At 45.1% G+C, this 19015-nt stretch overlaps 1 protein-coding gene and 1 pseudogene across 7 annotated transcripts in view; one reads left to right on the top strand and one right to left on the bottom strand.

Moving 5' to 3' along the window:
* RBPMS (RNA binding protein, mRNA processing factor) overlaps nt 1-19015 on the top strand; it is a 153393-nt gene that overhangs the window by 115130 nt on the left and 19248 nt on the right. For 2 of the 7 annotated variants that reach the window (XM_039846448.1, XM_039846449.1), the window contains 2 exons: nt 8784-8914; nt 11622-11850. The exons of 1 other annotated variant lie outside the window; for it this stretch is intronic. In XM_039846448.1, coding sequence (XP_039702382.1) covers nt 8784-8914; nt 11622-11753 — 263 coding nt within the window. In that variant the 3' untranslated portion in view covers nt 11754-11850. 4 more of the 7 variants (XM_039846450.1, XM_039846452.1, XM_039846451.1 and 1 more) reach the window with 3 other exon arrangements.
* LOC120589057 (60S ribosomal protein L35a-like) lies at nt 14519-17583 on the bottom strand (annotated as a pseudogene).

The following is a 19015-nucleotide window of genomic DNA, read 5'->3' as shown; positions in this document are numbered from 1 at the left end:
AGAAATGTACATTAAAATAATGGAGAGATGTTTTGCTTATAAAATTGTCAGTTTTTATTTGGTTTTTAATGATGACTTCCAATATCGTCATATTACAAGTTCGTACAAACGTGTCTTTCTATTGGGAATATATATTGAAACATTTTAACACAGCAAGGTGTATCAAGGTCCTTAAAAACGCTAATCACATTAGACGTAGTCACTCTATTCTTAGAATTTATCTTGAAGAGGAAATAAAGATGTACTCAAAGATTTATGCCTTATTATAGTACTTGTTAAAATTTATGAATGTCTGCTGCATAACATGTACAATGCCAGGCACTGGGGATACAGTGGTGAGCAGAACAAACACAGGCCCTGTACTCAAGGAGCTCATTGTTTGATAAAATAGAGTTGTAGATGATCTGTTCTTATAGACTAGAGATATATCCAAACAGCATTTTCATTAAAAAACACCTATGCCTCCATATGCTCTTATAAACATACCTCTCCCCTCCTAATTTTCCTCCCTCACCAAAAAATACACATATTGCCCAAAAAGGAGATTGGCAAGTGGAAGTTTTACCAAAACACTGAATGTTCTTTAAATGGAGGAAGAAATTTCTTTTCCTTCCTTTCTCCTCCCTCTAGTATTCTCAGTAAATCACAAGTTGTTGACATTTCTCATATATCATCTCTGTGATTCTAGAGCCGCAGTTCTCATGCCTTCTTTCTCCTTAGAGTTCATATACACTTAGTATGTCTCCTAACTAGTTTTGGTAAAACTTATGTCAAAATTACCTTATGGATATACTTTTCTTTTTTCTGTAAATTTAAAAGATAAATTTAGTAATAAATTTAAAATTACTTATCATGGCCTGGAAAAACAAGTTCAGGATTATTACTTAAATCAAGTCCCAAGAGGAACAATTTTCTTTCTGCTTATGCTCTGGGTTCCCTTCAGCTCTCAGATCAGGAATCAGATTCTTTTAAAATTATGGATTGTATTATTGTTTCATGGTTGAAACAGCTGAGTAGTGAGAGCAGTGAGTGCCCAGAGGCGTGGCAGAAAAATCATTAACTGGAGGGGAGGTGACTCTAGGCTAGTTGAATCAAGACCAACTTCCTTTTAGAATTTCCTTGGCATACTTATTTTGTGGTTCTGAGTTGGCCTTTCCTGCGGGTTTAAAGAGTTGCTCCGGGAATATGTGTTATGAGAGAAAAATTGGAGTGGAGAGCGAGTGGAAGTTATTAGGAAGACAGTTTCAGAGTCAAGAGACTGTTAAAACAGTCCAGCTGAGAACCTGCATTTAGGTGGTAGAAGTAGCACAGAAAGGAAAAGGTAGTAAGAAAGGCATAGAGGAAATGTAATCGATACGGAGAGGCAGAGAACTAAAAGGATATGGATTCTGGACTGATGTGACTTTAATTCACATCCTGGTTCTGTCACTTGCTGTGAGTCATTGGGTTATTTAACCTCTCCGTGCCTCTGCTTCCTCATAATATAAAAGGGGCTGATGTTAGCACAGTGTATTCAATAAATGTTAGCTACTGTATTACTACTATTAGCATTGTTATTATAAGTATGTTTATCATCTTTAATGTTATTAGGACTTAGCAGTCGTTTGGATATGGGAAATTTGGGGAAGTAAGGAGAGGAATTGATTTATGAGTAACAGTTCCCTCTTGGATAAGTTGAGTTTGATGAGTTTAGGATGTCTATATTGGAGTAGAAATCAAAGCTCTAGATTTATGAGTTATCCTAAATAGAATTAATAATTGAAGCAATGGAAGTGGCCAAGGACCATGATAAAGAACAGGTAGAAGCAGAGGTGGGTTGAGCACAAACTTGATTTCTCCCAGTGTCTCCATCCCTTAGTACAATTGGTTTCCTGTGCAGAACACAAAAATTACAGTTGATTTGTGTTAGGTTGTGCAAAACATATCCTTTGAGCTTTTGGCCAGGTCTTTTGATTCTTTCCCTATACTTCTTGGGAAGCCAGTGAAGGTGTATGACCTTAAATAGAAACTGTAGTTTTCTAGGGCCATCCAAGAAATTACTGCCAACTAGGTGTCTGAAATCGAATATCTATTCTCTTATAGTCGAGCAGGCCAGAAGCCTGAAATCAAATTGTCAACAGTGTTGTTTTTTTTCTGGAGGCTCTGAGGGAAAAACTGTCCCATGCCTCTCTCAACTTCCTGTGGCTGCTGGCAATCTTGAGCTTTCCTTGGCTTGTAGACTCATCATTCCAGTCTGCCCCCATCTTCACATTATCTTCTCTTATAAGGACACCAGTCATTGGATTTAGGGCCCACCCTAAATCCAGAATCATTTCATCTTGAGAACCTTAAAAAAATTATATCTGCAAAATTCTTGTTTTCAAAAAAGGTTACATTCTGAGGTTCCAGATAAATGTGAATTTTGGGAGGACACTATTCAACCCACTGCAGGAGCTAGAGTGCACTGTGCTGGGCCTCAGAAGAGCATGTCCTAATAGGATAGTCCCCCAAAAATAGTCTCATAAGGCTAACTTTTGAAGGGTGTACCTAACAGATACAGATCAACTACTTGCTGCAGTATGTGAGTGAGAGTTGATTGCTTAAGAATCCTTGGTTTATTTTTCTTGTTTCAAAATTGAAGTTTTCCCCCCATTAAAATGTAATTTTTCATCATATATGGGCCTTTTGTGTCATGGCTGCCTTTTTTTCTGGCCAAAGTCTTTATCTGTCAGGCAGGCTCTCGTGGAGGGCTCTGACCCTGAGTTTATTTTAGTTAATTGAGTATACTAAAGCTAGAAATGAAGACCACCTGCACTCCAGGGGCCTATCACCACCGCCAGTCATAGAGGATCCTTACTTCAGGGAGGGCAGGATGGCGTGTGGAAGGTAACCTGAACCATGAGACAGGAGACCTGGGTTCCAATCCAAGTTCAGACACTATGAGTTAGCTATGATACCTTGGGGAGATCTTTTCTCATTGTTAAAATGAGACACCCATTCCTGTCCCTTTCCCCAGAGCTTTTAATGAGGCTCCAGAATGGTAATGGATGTACAAGCTCTTGGCTGTGTATAATTTGTATGCAAATATAAGGTGTTATTAAAACAGGATTGAGATGCAGTCTTATTTAAGAAAAGCATTTACATGCTCTCATGTCCATCTCCTTTCTGTACATATTTCTCTCTCAGACAAAATTCAATTAACTTACAGTTTTATCATTTCCTCCTCTGAAGGGCAAAATGGAAGCATATTTTTTTCCTCCATTAATTTTATCAAGTACAGAGCAAATGATTGACTTCTTGATACTTTCTGATACACTGTGCTAGGCACTAGGGTAGGCAAAGAGTAAGAAGTTATAGTCCTGGAGGTAACTCCTGTCACTGGGTGGTGCAGAATGCAGCAGAACATGGAGAACCGCCCACCCCCATAAGTGGAGTCCTTTGAAGAATGAGTAAGAATTAGTTAAACCAGGTTTAGGAGGAGAGAATGTCTCTGGCAGAGAGAGCAAGTGTGTACAAAGTGGGAGAGCATTGAAAATGACATCTTAGACTGTGCAGGAGAACCAGGTGAGATCCGGACCTGGAGAGCTAGACAAGGGCCACATCCTGCGGGCCATGATGTCTGGAGTTCAGACACTATCCAGAGAGCAAAGAAATCATAGAAATGTTTGAAGTGGAAGAATGACATTACCAAATTTTATGTTTTAAAAGTCGTCCTGGCTGCAGTGCGCTGGCCAGGAAGACTGTCAGCAGGCCTTCTCAGTAATCCAGTGGCAGTGAAGATCAAAGTGGACGATGGGATAGATTAACTAGGGCCTCGGTGAAATACTGAATATGAGGGAGAATAGGGTGACTACTAGGTCTCCGGCTTGGGCAACTGAGTGGCGTCATTGACTGAAGTCTGGAAAAAGGACAGGCTACTGGAGGGAGTGTGTTTAGTTTTAAACATGTTGAGCCTGAGATTGCTGTTGAATATTTCAAAATAGAAATGTCCAATAGGCAAAGTAACACAGTACTGATATAAAGCTCTTGGACCTTATGTTCTCAACTGTACTCAGATTATGTCCATTAAAGATTCTCCCTGTTCCTCTTTCTCTTGGTTGTTTCCGAAAGTCATTCATCTTTACCTCTGTTTCAAAGTGATCTCAGACCGGAAGCTTTCCTCATCTAAAATGAAAAGGCAGACTCAGAGCTCCTTGGGTTTAAACCGTCAGAGCCTGTACCTCTTTTTTTTTCAAAGTGATTGGAGGGTGGAGGTGCGAAAGTTTCTGGTCCTTGTTTGTCAGAATCTAATTTGAGCTTTTCTGGTTGCATATTTTTATACTAAGAAAAAGGCTTATTCAGATGTATATTGTGCACCCTCAACCTTTTCCTCGGAGGCACAAAAGGAGAAAGGACATAGCCAGATCTGGTGCAATGGGAAAGGAGTAACCCAGCCTCTCAGAAGGGTCGGATTAGGCCCAGACAAAAAGCCCTGGCCTCCAGATCTGCTTTGGCCCCCTGGAGCCTGGCTCATTCCGAGTGGCCAACAGCCTCTCTTGTCAGCGGGGGATCTTACCCCCTCGCTGAACTCTGTTTCATCCCAATGGGCCTACAGCACCAAACTCTTCTTTTTTTAGTCTTCTCATCCTATGAAATTTGAGCAGTATGTATGGGTAGTGACTCAGGAAGGTGAAACCGACCTGGTCCGGGCCACCCTCCTGCCACTCGCTCCTTCAGTTGGGTTAGGCCGCACGGAGGGCTTGTGCTGTGGAGAACCCGTCTCGAGCTGTTGCCACTTCCTCAGGACCACATTAGCAACCATAAAGAATGTACAAATGCAGAACTCTCATTCAGCTTACTACTCTCTTTCATCAAAGGGGAGTGTGGGTTTTCAGAGAGTTCCCAGCCTCATACTGAAATGTAGATGTTCGTGAGGGCTGCTTTACTGGAGGTGTGCTCCTGACCTGGTGGGGCTGCCCCGTTGTCCTAGGCAGCTCTGTCACAGTAGCTCTGAGCCAAACAGGGACGTTAGGCTAAGACTGCTTCATTAACCCCCCAGGTCTCTAAAAACAAGTCCAGGATTATTGCTTTCATTTGCATTTTCACTCAAACGTTTCATTCTCTTATTCATTCAGCAAACTACTATGTAACAGGTACTATACTAAGCTCGTTGAAAGCAAATGCACGACACTTTGCTCAAGCCCTAATACAGTAAAAGAGAAAGACAGGTAAGATAAATAACTTGGCAGCAGTGGTTCTCAAACTTAAGTATGTGTCAGAATCACTTGGAGGCGGAATTTCTGGTTCAGTGGGTCTGGGGTGAAGCCAGGAATTTGCATTTCTACCAAGTTCCCAGGTAATGCTGACGCTGTCAGTAGGGGTCACATTTTGAGAACTGACTTACAGGATGGTATACTGTGGGTGCTGCAGTACAGGTAGGAAGATATGGTTATGGTTTGGGAGCATGGACGAGGAAGGAAATAGATCCACCTATTTTATTTACTCGTTTTCTGTTATTTTACCTGTTCACATTTCCTGGGTCAGATTTTTCTGCACCTTGTTTGTGAGGCCATGAAAGCTCACTACTGGACTCCATCAGCACTCCGAGGTACTTCGGGCACTGACGTCCATGTCAGTCAGGAGAGCCTGTTTGCTCCATCCCAGTTGTCTCGTTCTTCGTTTCTTCTCTCCGGCCTGGCTTCTCATTGCTTGCCCTCTCTCTCTCAGACAGGTTCCCAAGAGCTGCAGGAATGAGTTCAGACTTCACAGAGATTTTTGAAGAGGAGCTTACTTTTAAACGGATCCCTGTGTGAGAGCAGTTTTCAAACTGTGTTCTCTGGAATCCTGGTGTACCTTGGGGACTATCACAGGGGTTGAGATCCTTCAGCCTTTCTCCCCTCCCCCACCACCAAGTCGACCAAAATAGTTACACTTTTATTAGACAGTTTCTGGGGGAAATTAGTTTGAAAAAAGGGTTCCACTGCTCTTATTTTTAACTTTGAAAATTACTGCTCTGTAACATTTGCTCTCGTTTGAGCCTTCTTTTGCTCCATTTCTTAGTGTGTACGACAGATACTGCAAAGGATTGAGACACATTCAGGTCTAGTTCCTGCGGATATTTTCTAAGTTCCTTTAACAGAAAACAGTGGCATATCTTTAGAATTTTCCATTGGGTACTATTCAATACAAGCATGATTACATGCTAAGTGTCAGTCGCAGAGCTGGCCCAGGGATGCAGACTTGTGTAAGACCCAGATCCTTGTAAATCTGTAATTAGAAATCATCTCCTCCCCCAGTGGTCTGTCACCAGCACAGAACATCTCCATTGACACATTTTGAACTCATCCTCTTCCTAACCAACCCACTGCATGCTGCATGTCTGTTGACATTTACAGTAACTTCTTGTGATTCCTTCATGAGAGGAGAAGGGAGAGATGACGAGATGTCTCAAGAGATTTAGCAAGTTAAGTTCACCCTCATCTCTCTCAGGCCTCTGCTTTCCTACCTGACGGAACTGTTACTCAGCAGCTTTCGGTTTGTTGGAAGCAAATCCCCGATTCTGCCGAGCTAGGTTTTGTACACATGTTAATTAGTGAATTGTCTCTGAGCATCAATATGGACCCAATGGAAAGTAATATTTTAGGATGAAAATGTGGAAATGTCTGGAAATCATAACTATATCAGTCAGCTGAAACTCTGGCTCTGCCTTATCTCCATTATTTATCTCTTTAGGATCCGATATCTTAAAAGACGTTTCATTTTTAAAACTTTCTAAAGGAAGCACCCATCTATCCAAGGTAACCCCACCCTTAGCCAGTTCCAGTTAGGCATGAGGGCTGCCAGCCAAGCCCTCTCACTCTGATAGGCGTTTAGTCTGCTAATGTGGTGGGGCGGCTGGACAAATGAGCTAAGAAATTGTGCTGGGTCTTGAGACTCTCTGGACTTTTAAAGACTCAGAATAATTTAAAAAAAAAAAAAGATTCAGAATGTCTTAAAATAGCATGGTAGCTGAAACAACAACAACAATAACAGCACGTCATTCTTGAGAATGGTTGCTTAAAACTCGAGGCATTGGTTCTGGCAGCAGTCAGTTTCCACTGGGCTCCCACAGGAGTTGCTCTAATGGAAATCACATGGTCTCATCACGACAGGAAACGGAGGTCTGCTAAGCATTCTCTCAAGCCCCCTGTAAGGAATTTCCTTATAGAAACTACAGACCCCTAGAACTAGTGGTATAGACCTGATCATTTTCAAGAGGCTTGTTGTGCTACTGTTTTCCTCCCCAAATAATAACTATCAGTTCACTCTTTTGGCCTAGGCTCTTCAGCCTAGAACTGTAAGTGGTCCGTCTTCTCATTTCCACGTCCTGAGGACTTCATTCCTACTGCCTTGTTGAGAGAAAGCATCAGGGAGAGGATGACGGGGAGGCCATCCAGTCATCCAACCACAGTATATCACGCCACGTCGCTGGGATCTCCGAACTGCCCTCATATCATCTTCTTAGAGGCTCTTGCTGTGCTGGCTGGCTGTGGGAAGCCTTCACTCACCCCTTCTCCACCAGATCCACAGGCATCCCCAGGCTCAGCTGCTTTCTGGTAGCTCCGTAGAGCAGTCACCACATCACACTCAGCAAAGCAGTTTTCTGCTTCTAGCCCCCTTCCCATACTGAAAACCCTGCCCAGAGCCAGAGCTTGGTGGGATGGGAAGGAGGCGGGAGACCTGGAATGAGTGGGCTAGGGTGGCTTCTTAGATAGTGAGAAGGAGTGAGGTGACTCTCTTCCTGGATCGCATGCACCGTGGACTTCTGGAAAGTCCTGAATGGCAGTGTCACTAATGGCTTTATCAAGTCACCTTTTCTTGACTTCCTCAGCAGTCCTGGGTAGCATCCTTGACCTACTTGATTTCAGATTTTGACAGGTGATAAAAGCGCATAGTGTGAGATTGCTATTTCACAGGGTCCAGATTCATAACTATTGACTGATGTTATTTTTGCCTTTGCCAAGATGCTCCCTCATGTGTTTGCTGTTACTCTAATGGATTGCTTCCTGATACATTCCGAGGCCCGGACACTTGCCCTTCAATCTGGCAAACTGCAGCTTGACCTGAATGGAATCAGGGCTGTAAGAGGAACATTTAGACCAGGCAGTTGGCGACTTGACTCACTTTTCCCTAGAAGAAAAATATAGTCTATAAATAGCCACCGTGAACGTTCTTATTTACACCTTTGTGGAGCTTAACTTTAATCGGGATACTCAAGGCTTAACATCTTAAAATGCCCTGTAGGCACAACGTCTGGCCCTGTGCTTTTGAGGGCTAAATGTAAAATGCTTGGCGATCGTGATTTATTTATCTATTAATTATACTGATAAACAGAAAAGTCCTACAGTTCTTCCGGTCTGTTGGGGTCCTGCCAATAAGCGATTGTTCTCCCAAAGACTCTGCAGTGAGTTTTCATGAACTATCTCCTACCAGTTCTTCTTCTTCCTCTTTCCCTTAGAGGCCCATATTTGCTGTTGTATGCAGGAAATCCCCACTGTTCTTGGTTTCCCCCAGCTACAGCTGGAAAGACATCAGAGTGCCCAAGGCAGCCTGGGCCTGAGATCTCAGCAGGTCAGACAGGCAGCAGATGCTCACTGCTTTTTTCCGTTTTGTGCTTCCCATTCCCTTGCTTAGAGTTTGGGGGACCAAAGCCAACAGGTTATTAAAAGAATGAGAGTAATTTGACTTCTGACATTGATTGGGGCTCGGGGTTATGGGTGTTTTGTTTCTGATTTGAAACCAGCTGTTTGGTAACCACTAACTCTTCCCTTATTCTTTTCTTGCAGATGAGCTCACAGTGCCTGCACTTTACCCCAGTAGCCCTGAAGTGTGGGCCCCGTACCCTCTGTACCCAGCGGAGTTAGCGCCTGCTCTACCTCCTCCTGCTTTCACCTATCCCGCTTCACTGCATGCCCAGGTAATTTATACCCATCGGCCACGACTTCACTCACTCCACCACCAGTCCTTTCAAACCTGGTTCCCCAGAGCACACCATACAACTAACACCTATCCAGCTAACAGGTCCACCTTCAAGAGATTACTGATCCCCTCTAAATCAAGCTGACACTCCTCCAGGACTTATGACGACCATCTGACAGCAATGATATCACCCACTGCCTGATGTTTGCCCCAAACGACACCTCTCTCTTCCTTAATGATCTCACCCTCATATCACACACCAGAGCCTGGGCCCCGGTTACCTCCCCAGCTCCCAGCCAGCCTGAGGGCAGCACTAGAGCGTAGATGTGTGTGTGCCTTGTTATGTGGAAGGGCTACAGAGGGAAGTGTGCACTTGTCACAGGAGTTGTTTGTGTATGTTTCTGCGTATTGAGAGATTTTGGGGGCCGTGTTCTGTGAGATCTAGTCACCACAGGGGAAGGTTGGGAGCTTCCAGGAGGAAGACTGTGCGATCTTACATATGTTACAGAAAAGATTAGGGTTCCTTTTCCATTTTCAGGAAACCCTGACAAAAGGGAGGTACAATATAACGTCTAAAATGTAATTATAGGTCAGAGTAGAGGCCTTGTTCTGACCAGCTTTCTTTTTTTTTTAAGAATAGCCTGAGTTTTATAAACAAACTCCCTTGTTTCTTCACAAAGATGGCTGTCTGCTTACCAACCTTTTCTCTTAACTTAGCTTTTATTGCAAGTTGTAGTAATCAGTGTTAGGATTCAGAGTGATGATTAATAGCAAATAAGTTGGGTATAGATTTCATTTGTCTTACTGAATGTATAACTCCTCTACATTAAAGCAGGAAAGCCTGGTTTTAAAAAAATTGTTGGCCTACTCAGGTGAGGATTTTGTTTGTTTTGCTTAGTGTTTCTTTACAAGACCATATGAAACAAACAGCTTCCCAGAAAACTTTTCTTTCTGACTTAAAACGCTTTCACATTGTACTAACTTATTGTGTCATGTAGGACACCTACAAGCAGTCCCCAGTGACGGTTCTCACAGGCCACAGGCCAGGAGTGGTGTTGGCCAAACACCCTTCCGTTCCCTTTCAGCTGAGTTATCCATGCTTCATACATGCACTGATGACCTGGTTTCCCAGACACCGTGCAGGCAAACTACAGAGACAGCCTCGGTGCCTGGGCCCCAGAAGCGATTGCTCTCTGTGTTCGGAGGAGTTGGCAGAAAGTGGCATAAGTAGTGAAGAAAAATGTAGATGGTGGCGGTGGAATACTTGGTACAGAAAATCAAGTAACAGGATTATTCTTAGCTTGATTACCCATTTCTAGATTAGCTGTTTTGCTTTTTTTTTTCCTCTGCTTTTTCTACCTTTTGTCCATGTCAGTGCTTGATCACCCTCGTAATGGCCAGAGGAGGAAGAAGGGATAATATGTGAGCCATTGCATGTCTTCTGCTGAGTCAGCAGCCTGCTTTTAGTGGGCCTCGGGGATAACTTTGTAGATGACGTGGAGTAACTCAAAGAGCCTCCTCCGTTTGTGCCCCACTCACCCCATCCCTACCGTCTGTGGCTGTGTCTCCTCTCCTCTTCTTCCTCTTGCTAGATCGCCTAGACACTAATCAATTGACAATTGAGGCAAATGCCAAATTCACATAGTCTTTTGAATATCCATGGCTTTGGTTAATTAGCAAGAAAGCTTCTCACCATTACCTTGGAAAAGTAAGAATTGACAATGGCAAGAAAGGACTGGGGATGGTGGCTTTTGGCCAAGACATCTGGGTAATTTGCCCTTGGTCCATTCACATAACAGATGAAATCAAAAGTAATATCTGGGGATATGGTGGGAAAAGTAGCTAAAGAGTCTTAAGAGATTAGAAAGCCCATGCCATCGTGAGAATGGATGGTGAGAGACAGTGCCAAGATTAGGTGGACTCAACCATTTGACTTAATGGGATATATTTCCCAGGGTGACACCCTCCCCTGTGAGTTCTTCCTTGATCTGGACACTTTCTCAAGCTGGAATCCACTTGGCTCTGCCGCATCTGTCCTAGAGTTGGTGGAATTCTCACCTGTTCTAAGTGAGAATTCTCACCTTGTGCTCAACCCCACTTTCTTGTTTCGAGTCATTCCCAGTGCAAGCGTGGGTTCTGTATCCTAAAGACTCATGAATACATATGGCTATTTAAATTTCTTTGTCCACTATGAGACTCAGAATGAACCGGCAGAGGCTTGACAGATCACCTGGTCTGACCCATTTTACAGATGAGGAAACAGACCGGAGAAGATGGAGAGAGTTACCCAAAGTCGCAAGTGGCTCTGCCATGATTAGAGCCAGGTCACCTGACTCCCAGGCCTTGCTCTTTCCACACCTCAGTGCTGGCTCACCAAAGACTTATTCTTTGATGGAATTTTGAAAAGGCCTCACTCCAGTGACTCCTGGGATCTTTCTTCTCTAAGTAGATGAGAAGCCTGTAAGAAGAGACTTGGAGGCAAAGACGAGGGAATCAGAACTTAACCTTCACCAAAAGGTCCTAAGAGAATTGTTAATAACTGGAGATAGAGCGGTGGGGAAGACCGAAACGGAGCATCCCCTTAGTCCATAATTCCGTTTTTGTTCTGGAAATCTTGCTATGTGTCTTGGAGAAGTTTTTAAGTTATTTTGCTTTCCAGCAATGTTGTGCTCTGTTTTGAGACATGGATTTTTTTTTTCTTCTAGTGTTTCTCTCCTGAGGCAAAGCCCAACACACCTGTCTTTTGTCCACTTCTCCAGCAAATTAGATTTGTCTCTGGGAATATGTTTGTAACGTATCAACCTTCTGCAGACCAGCAAAGGGAGCTCCCAGGTTGAATTTGCTTGTTAGCTTCTTTGATCCCCCTTTTGCAAAAACTATTTCTTGGTAACATTTGAGAGAATTCAATAAAAATTTTAATCAGAGCAAAAATGATCTCAAGTAGACTGCAGCGTTTTGTTTTCATGATGATGTGATTTCGGAGCTAAGATGTTATCTCTGGCTGAGCTTTTTGGGAGAGTTGGGCCCGATGACACTAAGTATACAATCTGTGGGAGGACTCGCAGCATCTGGGGGAGACTCAGCCCACAGCCATGGCCTCAGCACTGCTGTCTGTATCTTCTTGGGCTCCTAAACTATCAAGAGCTGCGTATCGGAAGATTCTCATTCTGGCACCCAAGGGTCACATCTATCTGGAGATCTTGCTTCAGCAGGACAGTGTGCCCAGCTAGTGGAAAACCTGTTTGAAGCAAACAATGTGTTTTCCAGTTGTCCACCCTGATCCAGAAGAAGGAAGACCCAGGAGACAGAAATTGTCATTGAAAAGGCGTTGCATCGCATGTCTAGTTCTGCCCCATCTTCAGTCTGTGGTCTGGAGCCTCCATCTCTAAATCGAAGATGCATATTTGACATCAAATCCCACTTTTAAGAATTATTGGATATGGTGGTAGGACTGTGAGCCTCAGTATTGCTTTATTTTTATAGAGACAAAAAAACTACTTGGCGTAGCAAACATTTGGCTTCTAAGAAGATCATTAATATTTTTAGACATGATCATCCTGTTTACGTTCAAGGTCATTGGTATTTGAAATTTATTAGATATATTATGTAAGTCACTGTGAACAGGAGAGGAAGGTTTCTTCCATAGCTTTCTGGAAAGTTATACTCTGAAGAGAACATCCAGCTGTTCCAGTCGCCTCATGTTCACACATCTCCGCTTTTTAAGTCTGGGTTCGTTTTTGCTTTTAGTCTTGTTGCCGATGGGCAGAGAGAAAGTCAATAAGGCGTGCTGTCCTCACTACATTCTAAAACTATACAGTTTGCCCTTGACCAGAGTCACATTGTTGGGCCAGCATCTTCTGCAGGTAAGTAGGACTGAGAGAGCGAGTCCTCGGTACCTGTTTGTTCTTCAGAGGCCTCATCTGCCCTGAGTAACAGCAGATCTTACTGGGCTGCCATAAGCTTTGGACTGGAATGTATCACCTGCACATAAACAAAAGGTTTTAAAATCATAACAAACTTCCCAGGGGCAAGACGTGCCCTTTGGGAGGTCCCTTGTGACACACTGGAAAAATTATAAAGGTTAAATCCAAAATAAATACAAAAATGGACCATGGGAAAAGAGACAGCAGATTGGGAAGGGATCTCACGGGGGAAGAGATCCTAAGAATGGTCTGTGGGTGGCCTAACTGCAGAGCTGCCCCCACCACTGCTGCCATGTCCAGGCATTTACCCAGCAGCACTGTGCAACTTCTGAGAACTGCGTTTTAGAAGTTTTTAAAAGTTTTTTCATTAAGCATCTCCTCTGTCACTGTTCTCTTTAGAGAATACTGAGGTAAAGGAGACACAAGAATATCTGGTTTGGCATGAGGTGTCATTTACTCGGGGTCCACAACCCCCCGGCCGCATGGTTCACGGCCTGTTCCTAAACTTCTCTGGGCCGTACAGCAGCCGCTCCCCAGCGCTAGCATCACCACCTCAGCTCCACCTCAGATCATCAGGCATGAGATTCTCATAGGAGCTCTGGTCCCTGGTGCCAAAAGGTTGGGGACCACTGATGTAGACCATGAGAAAGGAGCATCTTGAGGGAGTCAGGGAGCAGGGCAGGTGTGAGTGGACTCAGATGGGCACATAGTGGAACATCCTATCCAGGCACACGTTGAGACTCACACAGGAAGGACTCTTACTTTTCAGCTCCTCCTCCTGTTCAGAAGGCAGTAGCCAATACCATAATGGTGGTTGGTCCTGTAAAGGGACCTGTGAACAAAACCATCTCTGGGAAACCATGAGAGGCAGCTTCCACACCTCACCAGCCAGCCAACCTCCCAAAGGTGAGGGAAGAGTTATGAGATTTGGGGCATTACGTCTGTGCATCCCAGATGGCATCAGCCCTTAACTCGTTCTGTCTTCATCCTTGAGGCCTGGCTTTCTCAGAGGTGTCTTGTCTTCCAGTAGCCCAGGGCTTGTGACTGGGAGACAAAGCTCTGAGAGACTGCAGGACTGCCTTTGGAGCTGTTCAGCCCAGGGCTTTTAACTGTCTTCAGATACAAATGAAAATATAAATCCTCTGACATTTATCTTTCCCTTGAAATCTGTAGCTCCAGGAAGGGCAGACTGTGAGAGGAAACCACCCCTTGGTGGTCCTGAATGTGCCAGTCTTGCTAGTTCACAATTTTGCTCAGCTTTCTGGTTATCTAGGAGCATCCGGCTTGACTCCCACAGGAGACTGCGGACAGATAGGCCAGGCATGGTGCTCACAGCACCAGCCTCCTGTGAACCCGGGGCTGTGCGTCTCCTAATTATTAGGAGCACAGAGCCCCTTTTCCTTTCCCAGTCCCCTCTTCTGGGCTGTTTCTCTGTCTGGTCCATGAGGCCTGGCCTGTACTAGGACTTGAGCCCTTCAGGAGAGCTCTGAGTCCGTGCCGGTAACATGGGGTCGAAAAAGCAGGCTACAGAGCTGTCTGGTCAGATACAGGCTCTGCCATTTATAAGCTGTGTGACCTTGACGAAACAAGTTCCTTAACCTCTCTGGGCTTCAGTAAAGTGGGCCTAATAATCCCCCATGTAAAACCTTAAAAGAGTACCTGGCACACAATAAGGGCTTAGTAAATATTAGCCTTTTAAGGAGCATTTGAATTTTCAGCAAAGAGAAGGAAGCCTAGGGCTAGTCACCCACGAGGCTGTAATAGTTCAAATACTAAGGACACCTTACACGTTTTGACAACACTAATAGGGCTGCAGAGTCCTCACGGCTGCAACCAAACGGAACGCCAGAGGCTTGAAAGAATGAACGAAGGACAGGAACAAGATGAGCAAGGCCTCAGTGACAGCAGCTGACATCACGAAATGGCAGCACCTGCCCTACATTCAGCAGTTTGGTCTCTGCAGCTTGTGGCAGCAAGGGGAGAACTTGTCCCCCACAGGAAGTCTCCCCACAGCCAGGCCCGGACACGCCTGCCAGAAGAAAACTTCTCTCTGACAGGAAATAGATCAAGAGTGGGAAACAGCTGAATTCCCAGAGAGACCAAATGGTTCGTGTGTTTTGCTTTACTCATACCCGTTGTCCCTGAACTTTCCAGCTGCTGCTTTATCTTGCTTTCCTATCGGAGAAACTGGAGAAGAGAAAGTCCCACAGGTCACCGGTCCATTCCTTCCTGGGCTTTCTGGCCTGTTCTTCCCTCCATCCTTCCTGCAGGATTCCACCCAGCCTCGTTTCCAGGTGGTGGAGTTACATCTTGTGCCTTGGGAGATCATCCTCTTCACAGCCCCGTGGCTGGACTCCAGGGGATCCCACTCCTGGCCAAGCAAATACTGTCCCCATCCTGTCTGTCCGTTCCCCTCCTCTGCTGGTTGGCGTTTGGAGAAGTAAGGAGCCCCTTAGTAAGTGAGAGACACAAGCACTTGCCCCGGCGTTGTTGGGCCAGTTGTTCTTTTGGCTGGAGCTGCTGCTCCTGAGGCCCAATCTTCTCCATGTGGGGCAGCTTTTGGCAGCAGCTGTTCCAAAACCAGAGTCAGTCTCTTGGTGCTGTGGCCCTGTCCAGGGTCGCTGGTCCCAACAAGACATCCCTCAAACTCTCCATGGTCACGAGTGAGAGGAGAGCTCAAAGTGGGCCTCCTCCTGATCAGGGGCAACGGGGGCCCTCCCCGGCACACTGTTTTCTGGGTTTCTTAAGCATGTTTTATATTGTCCTTTGTAAAGCCAAACTTCCTAGATCCTCTGTCCGTTTTTGCCCCTGACCTTATTAGCTGTAAGAGCCTGTCCCCGAGTCTCGGTGAGTCTCACCTGTAGTGCCGTTGAGCCTGCCTCTGCCTCAGGATCATTAACAAACACGGGGTCCAGCCGTTACGGTAGGATGGTGCAGAGGCCGCAGCGCTGTGTGTGATAGGGACTTGGTGTTTTAAATTCAAACAGGTTTTAATGACAGTTTCCACCTACTCTGCTAACTTTGAGATTATAGGCAAGCATTTTTTTTCTTTTAACCTCACTGAGCTTCACTTTCCTCATCTATAAGAAAGAAGAATGAACACCTTACTTCAGGGGGTTATTTTGAGGGAAAGAATAAAATGCTTGGCATAGAGTAGTAGTAATTATTATTAAAATGGCTCTTCCATTTCGTTATTTTTGTCAAAAAAATCTTTTACAAGAAAAAACTTTAATTTACTTTCAAAGAGTTTAAATCTGTGAGGGGCAAAGCATTACATGGATTCTGTGTCCAACGGCCTGAGCAGGAAGGTTACTTCGGAACTTGGCACGAACCACGCTGCTGTTTCCGTGAGCTCGAGTCACCTTTCCTCAGATGACTCTGGTTATGTTTGGTTTGCCACCGGGAGTCACTGTGTCGTTCTTTGCCTCACACACATCAGCACATCTCCTGCCTTGATAGAATTCTGTTTCATCTTGAACATAAACACCTTTAATTTTAAGAAGAGCTGTGTGCTCCCTCTGGTTCCAAAGACCCTGCTTATAGGCAGCAAAAACAGCTTGGACCACAGCCTTCCAGACATACGTGTCGTTTTAGAAGTCCTGTTCCCAGCAGGCCTCCACAGGCTCCGAGATGGCAGAGCCAGCCTTTTTGTCAAAACTTGATCTGGCATGACCCAGAGACTCCCAAGCCTTCCCTTTGTGGCTTAAGAAGGGGTTAGGATGCAGGGACTCAGGACTGGCACCCTGTCAAGAGAAAACTAGGGGTCCAGGCTCTGTTCTTTGGTAAAGCAGCTGAAGCCAGGGCAGGTGTGGTGGCCTGTGGCTGTGGTGTGTGCCGAGCTGAGGCTCTGGCTGGGTCAGGCGGACGTCCACCCAGGGTTCTAGACTTCTTTTCGTTAGAAACAGGCACCCAGATGCCATGTGAAAGTATGGAATTCTAACTGCTTTGGAAACAAAACCAAGGCTACAAAGAAACTTGGAATTATAAAACGTAGCCCTCATAAAAAGAAAGTGAACTTCTTGAAGAAAACCAATTGTGACAGGGGAAAAAAGGAAAATCAGCTCCAAATGGGATCATGTTTTATTCAGGATTTGTGCCGTTGGTGGGGAAAGCCAGAACTCGGTGACAGGAGGGGAAAGTGGGACACCCCACCTTCAAGCCTCAACCGCTCTGCCACAAAGTACTTCTCGCTTCACCGGAGCTCAGCTCCTGGGGACCTCTAATGGCCCTTGATAGCAAACATAGTTAAAAATTAACAGACTGACAAAATTAAATATGGATGACAAGCAGCCACTGTGGACTTAATCTGACACAGGGTGTTACACGCTTGGGTGCCTTCGACCTGAGTGGTGTCTTGAGTGAACTTCTGGGATGTCCGAGCACATTTCACATGCCTGTTTGGAAATAAGAGCCCGGCTTGTACTTAGGACAGACAGGAAAAGAGTCTAAAAGCCCAGGAGAGAAAATTACCCCTGAAGGCTTATGTTTAATTAAGCCCAGATTTGACTGGTCTTAGCGGGAGGTGTTCACGGGCCTAGGACCTTGCTTTTGGGGTCTAGAGCTTGTTCCTGCCTGAGCTCAGACCTCAGTAATGTCTCGCCAGGCAGACTGGCAAGATCTTGGCAGGGGCACAGGGCTGGGCTGGAGCATGGCCTCCTCCAGGCAGGACTCTCTTGCTCTCCTCCTTCCCAGCTCTTGGAGTGGGCCAGATGGCAGACAATCTTTGAACCAATTCACATAAGTCTTGACAAGTTGCTTAGATAATGGCAACTTGTTTAACTTCTCTAGGCAAGGAATATTAGATGCCAGACAAGTAGTAAAGAATGCAGATTGCATTTCATGCTCTCTGTATTTGCTGAAAAAGAGTAGTGGGCTCAGGAGGTGGGGGGGAGGGGACAGAGGAAAAGGTGGGGGTGAATATTCCTTTATAGAGTGATCCTCTGTGGGCCTCATTTCTTGAAGCAAAGAAATTCCTGAAAAGTATTCTTCCAGTTTGGTGAATGCTTTATTAGAAATGGGGAGGGTTGCCACTTAAAAGAACCCTGTAATTAATCCCACGAAGAGGATCATCTCTTTTTCGGCATTGCAAATCATCAGTCTGTTTGGTGAGTTCGGAGTTGCTTGGACCAGAGTATGCTTCTGGCTCAGCACCCTGTCCCTCAGCCCTGCAGTCTTCGGCAAAGTTTTCTGTGGTACCTGACGGGCTTTATTTGGTGATGCTGCTCAGGAACTCATCCTGAGGCCTGGAGTGAGTGGGCCAGAGTCCGTGGTAATTAGAGAACGTGTGAGCGGCTGGCTGCAGTTGGCTCAATGTCGGAAAAGCCCTGGCAGGGTGTAAAGGGCTCCATCTTAGGGATAGTAGTAGAAACCTGTCTAAATATATCCATGCCCTAAAAAGGAATGAGTGCTTGGTTCTGAATATGGTCCTGGGGAAATCTGCATTCAGGTATAGCATCTGCATTAGCAAAGGAAGGAAAATCTTCACTACTCTTTATGAATTAGACATCCAGGGCTCACACTGGTCTGATCTCCCAGCTTTTATTAGCTTTGTTAAGAACTAGACATGTGGATGCCATATTAGCGCACTTCAGCCTCTTAGATTCACCGAAGGTCACCACTGGCAGGGACCTTCCAGACCAACATATTTCAACACTCAAAACTATTAATAGCTGTTACATAATAAAAAGGTTCCGCACCTAGATAAACTTGGGGAATGCAGAATTCATCAAGGCAGGCAGATTTCTTTATTGTGGAACATCTCAGCCTTTAGTGCGCTAATGTGTCTGTAGATCTGCTGAAGGGAGACTGTCTCTTCCAAACCTATCTGACTGTAGAGCATCTCCAGACTTGCCTGCGTCTGGCCACGCTTTCAGAAAGCTTATTCAAGAGCAGCTCTCTCAGACTTAAGAACATGCTTCATTGTCACCAGGGGCGGGGGTGGGGGTGGCTTGTGAAATGCAGACGCTTGGGCCCCACGCCTCGAGTTTCTGCACCCCTGACATGTTCCCAGGTGATGCTGATGGCCTGGGTACCACACTGAGAAACACTGGTCTAGATCTATCCCTTTATTCCACAGAGAAGAAAATGGCTAAATCAAAGGATATTTATTAATAATAGCTACCATAATTGAGCCAGGTACCTGGCCAGCACGTCTCATGATTATTTCTAAAGGCAAG

This window comes from Pteropus medius, unplaced genomic scaffold (genome assembly GCF_902729225.1).
Source record: "Pteropus medius unplaced genomic scaffold, Ma_sr-lr_union100, whole genome shotgun sequence".
Taxonomy (NCBI): domain Eukaryota; kingdom Metazoa; phylum Chordata; class Mammalia; order Chiroptera; family Pteropodidae; genus Pteropus; species Pteropus medius.
This window is presented reverse-complemented; position numbering and strand designations above follow the sequence as displayed.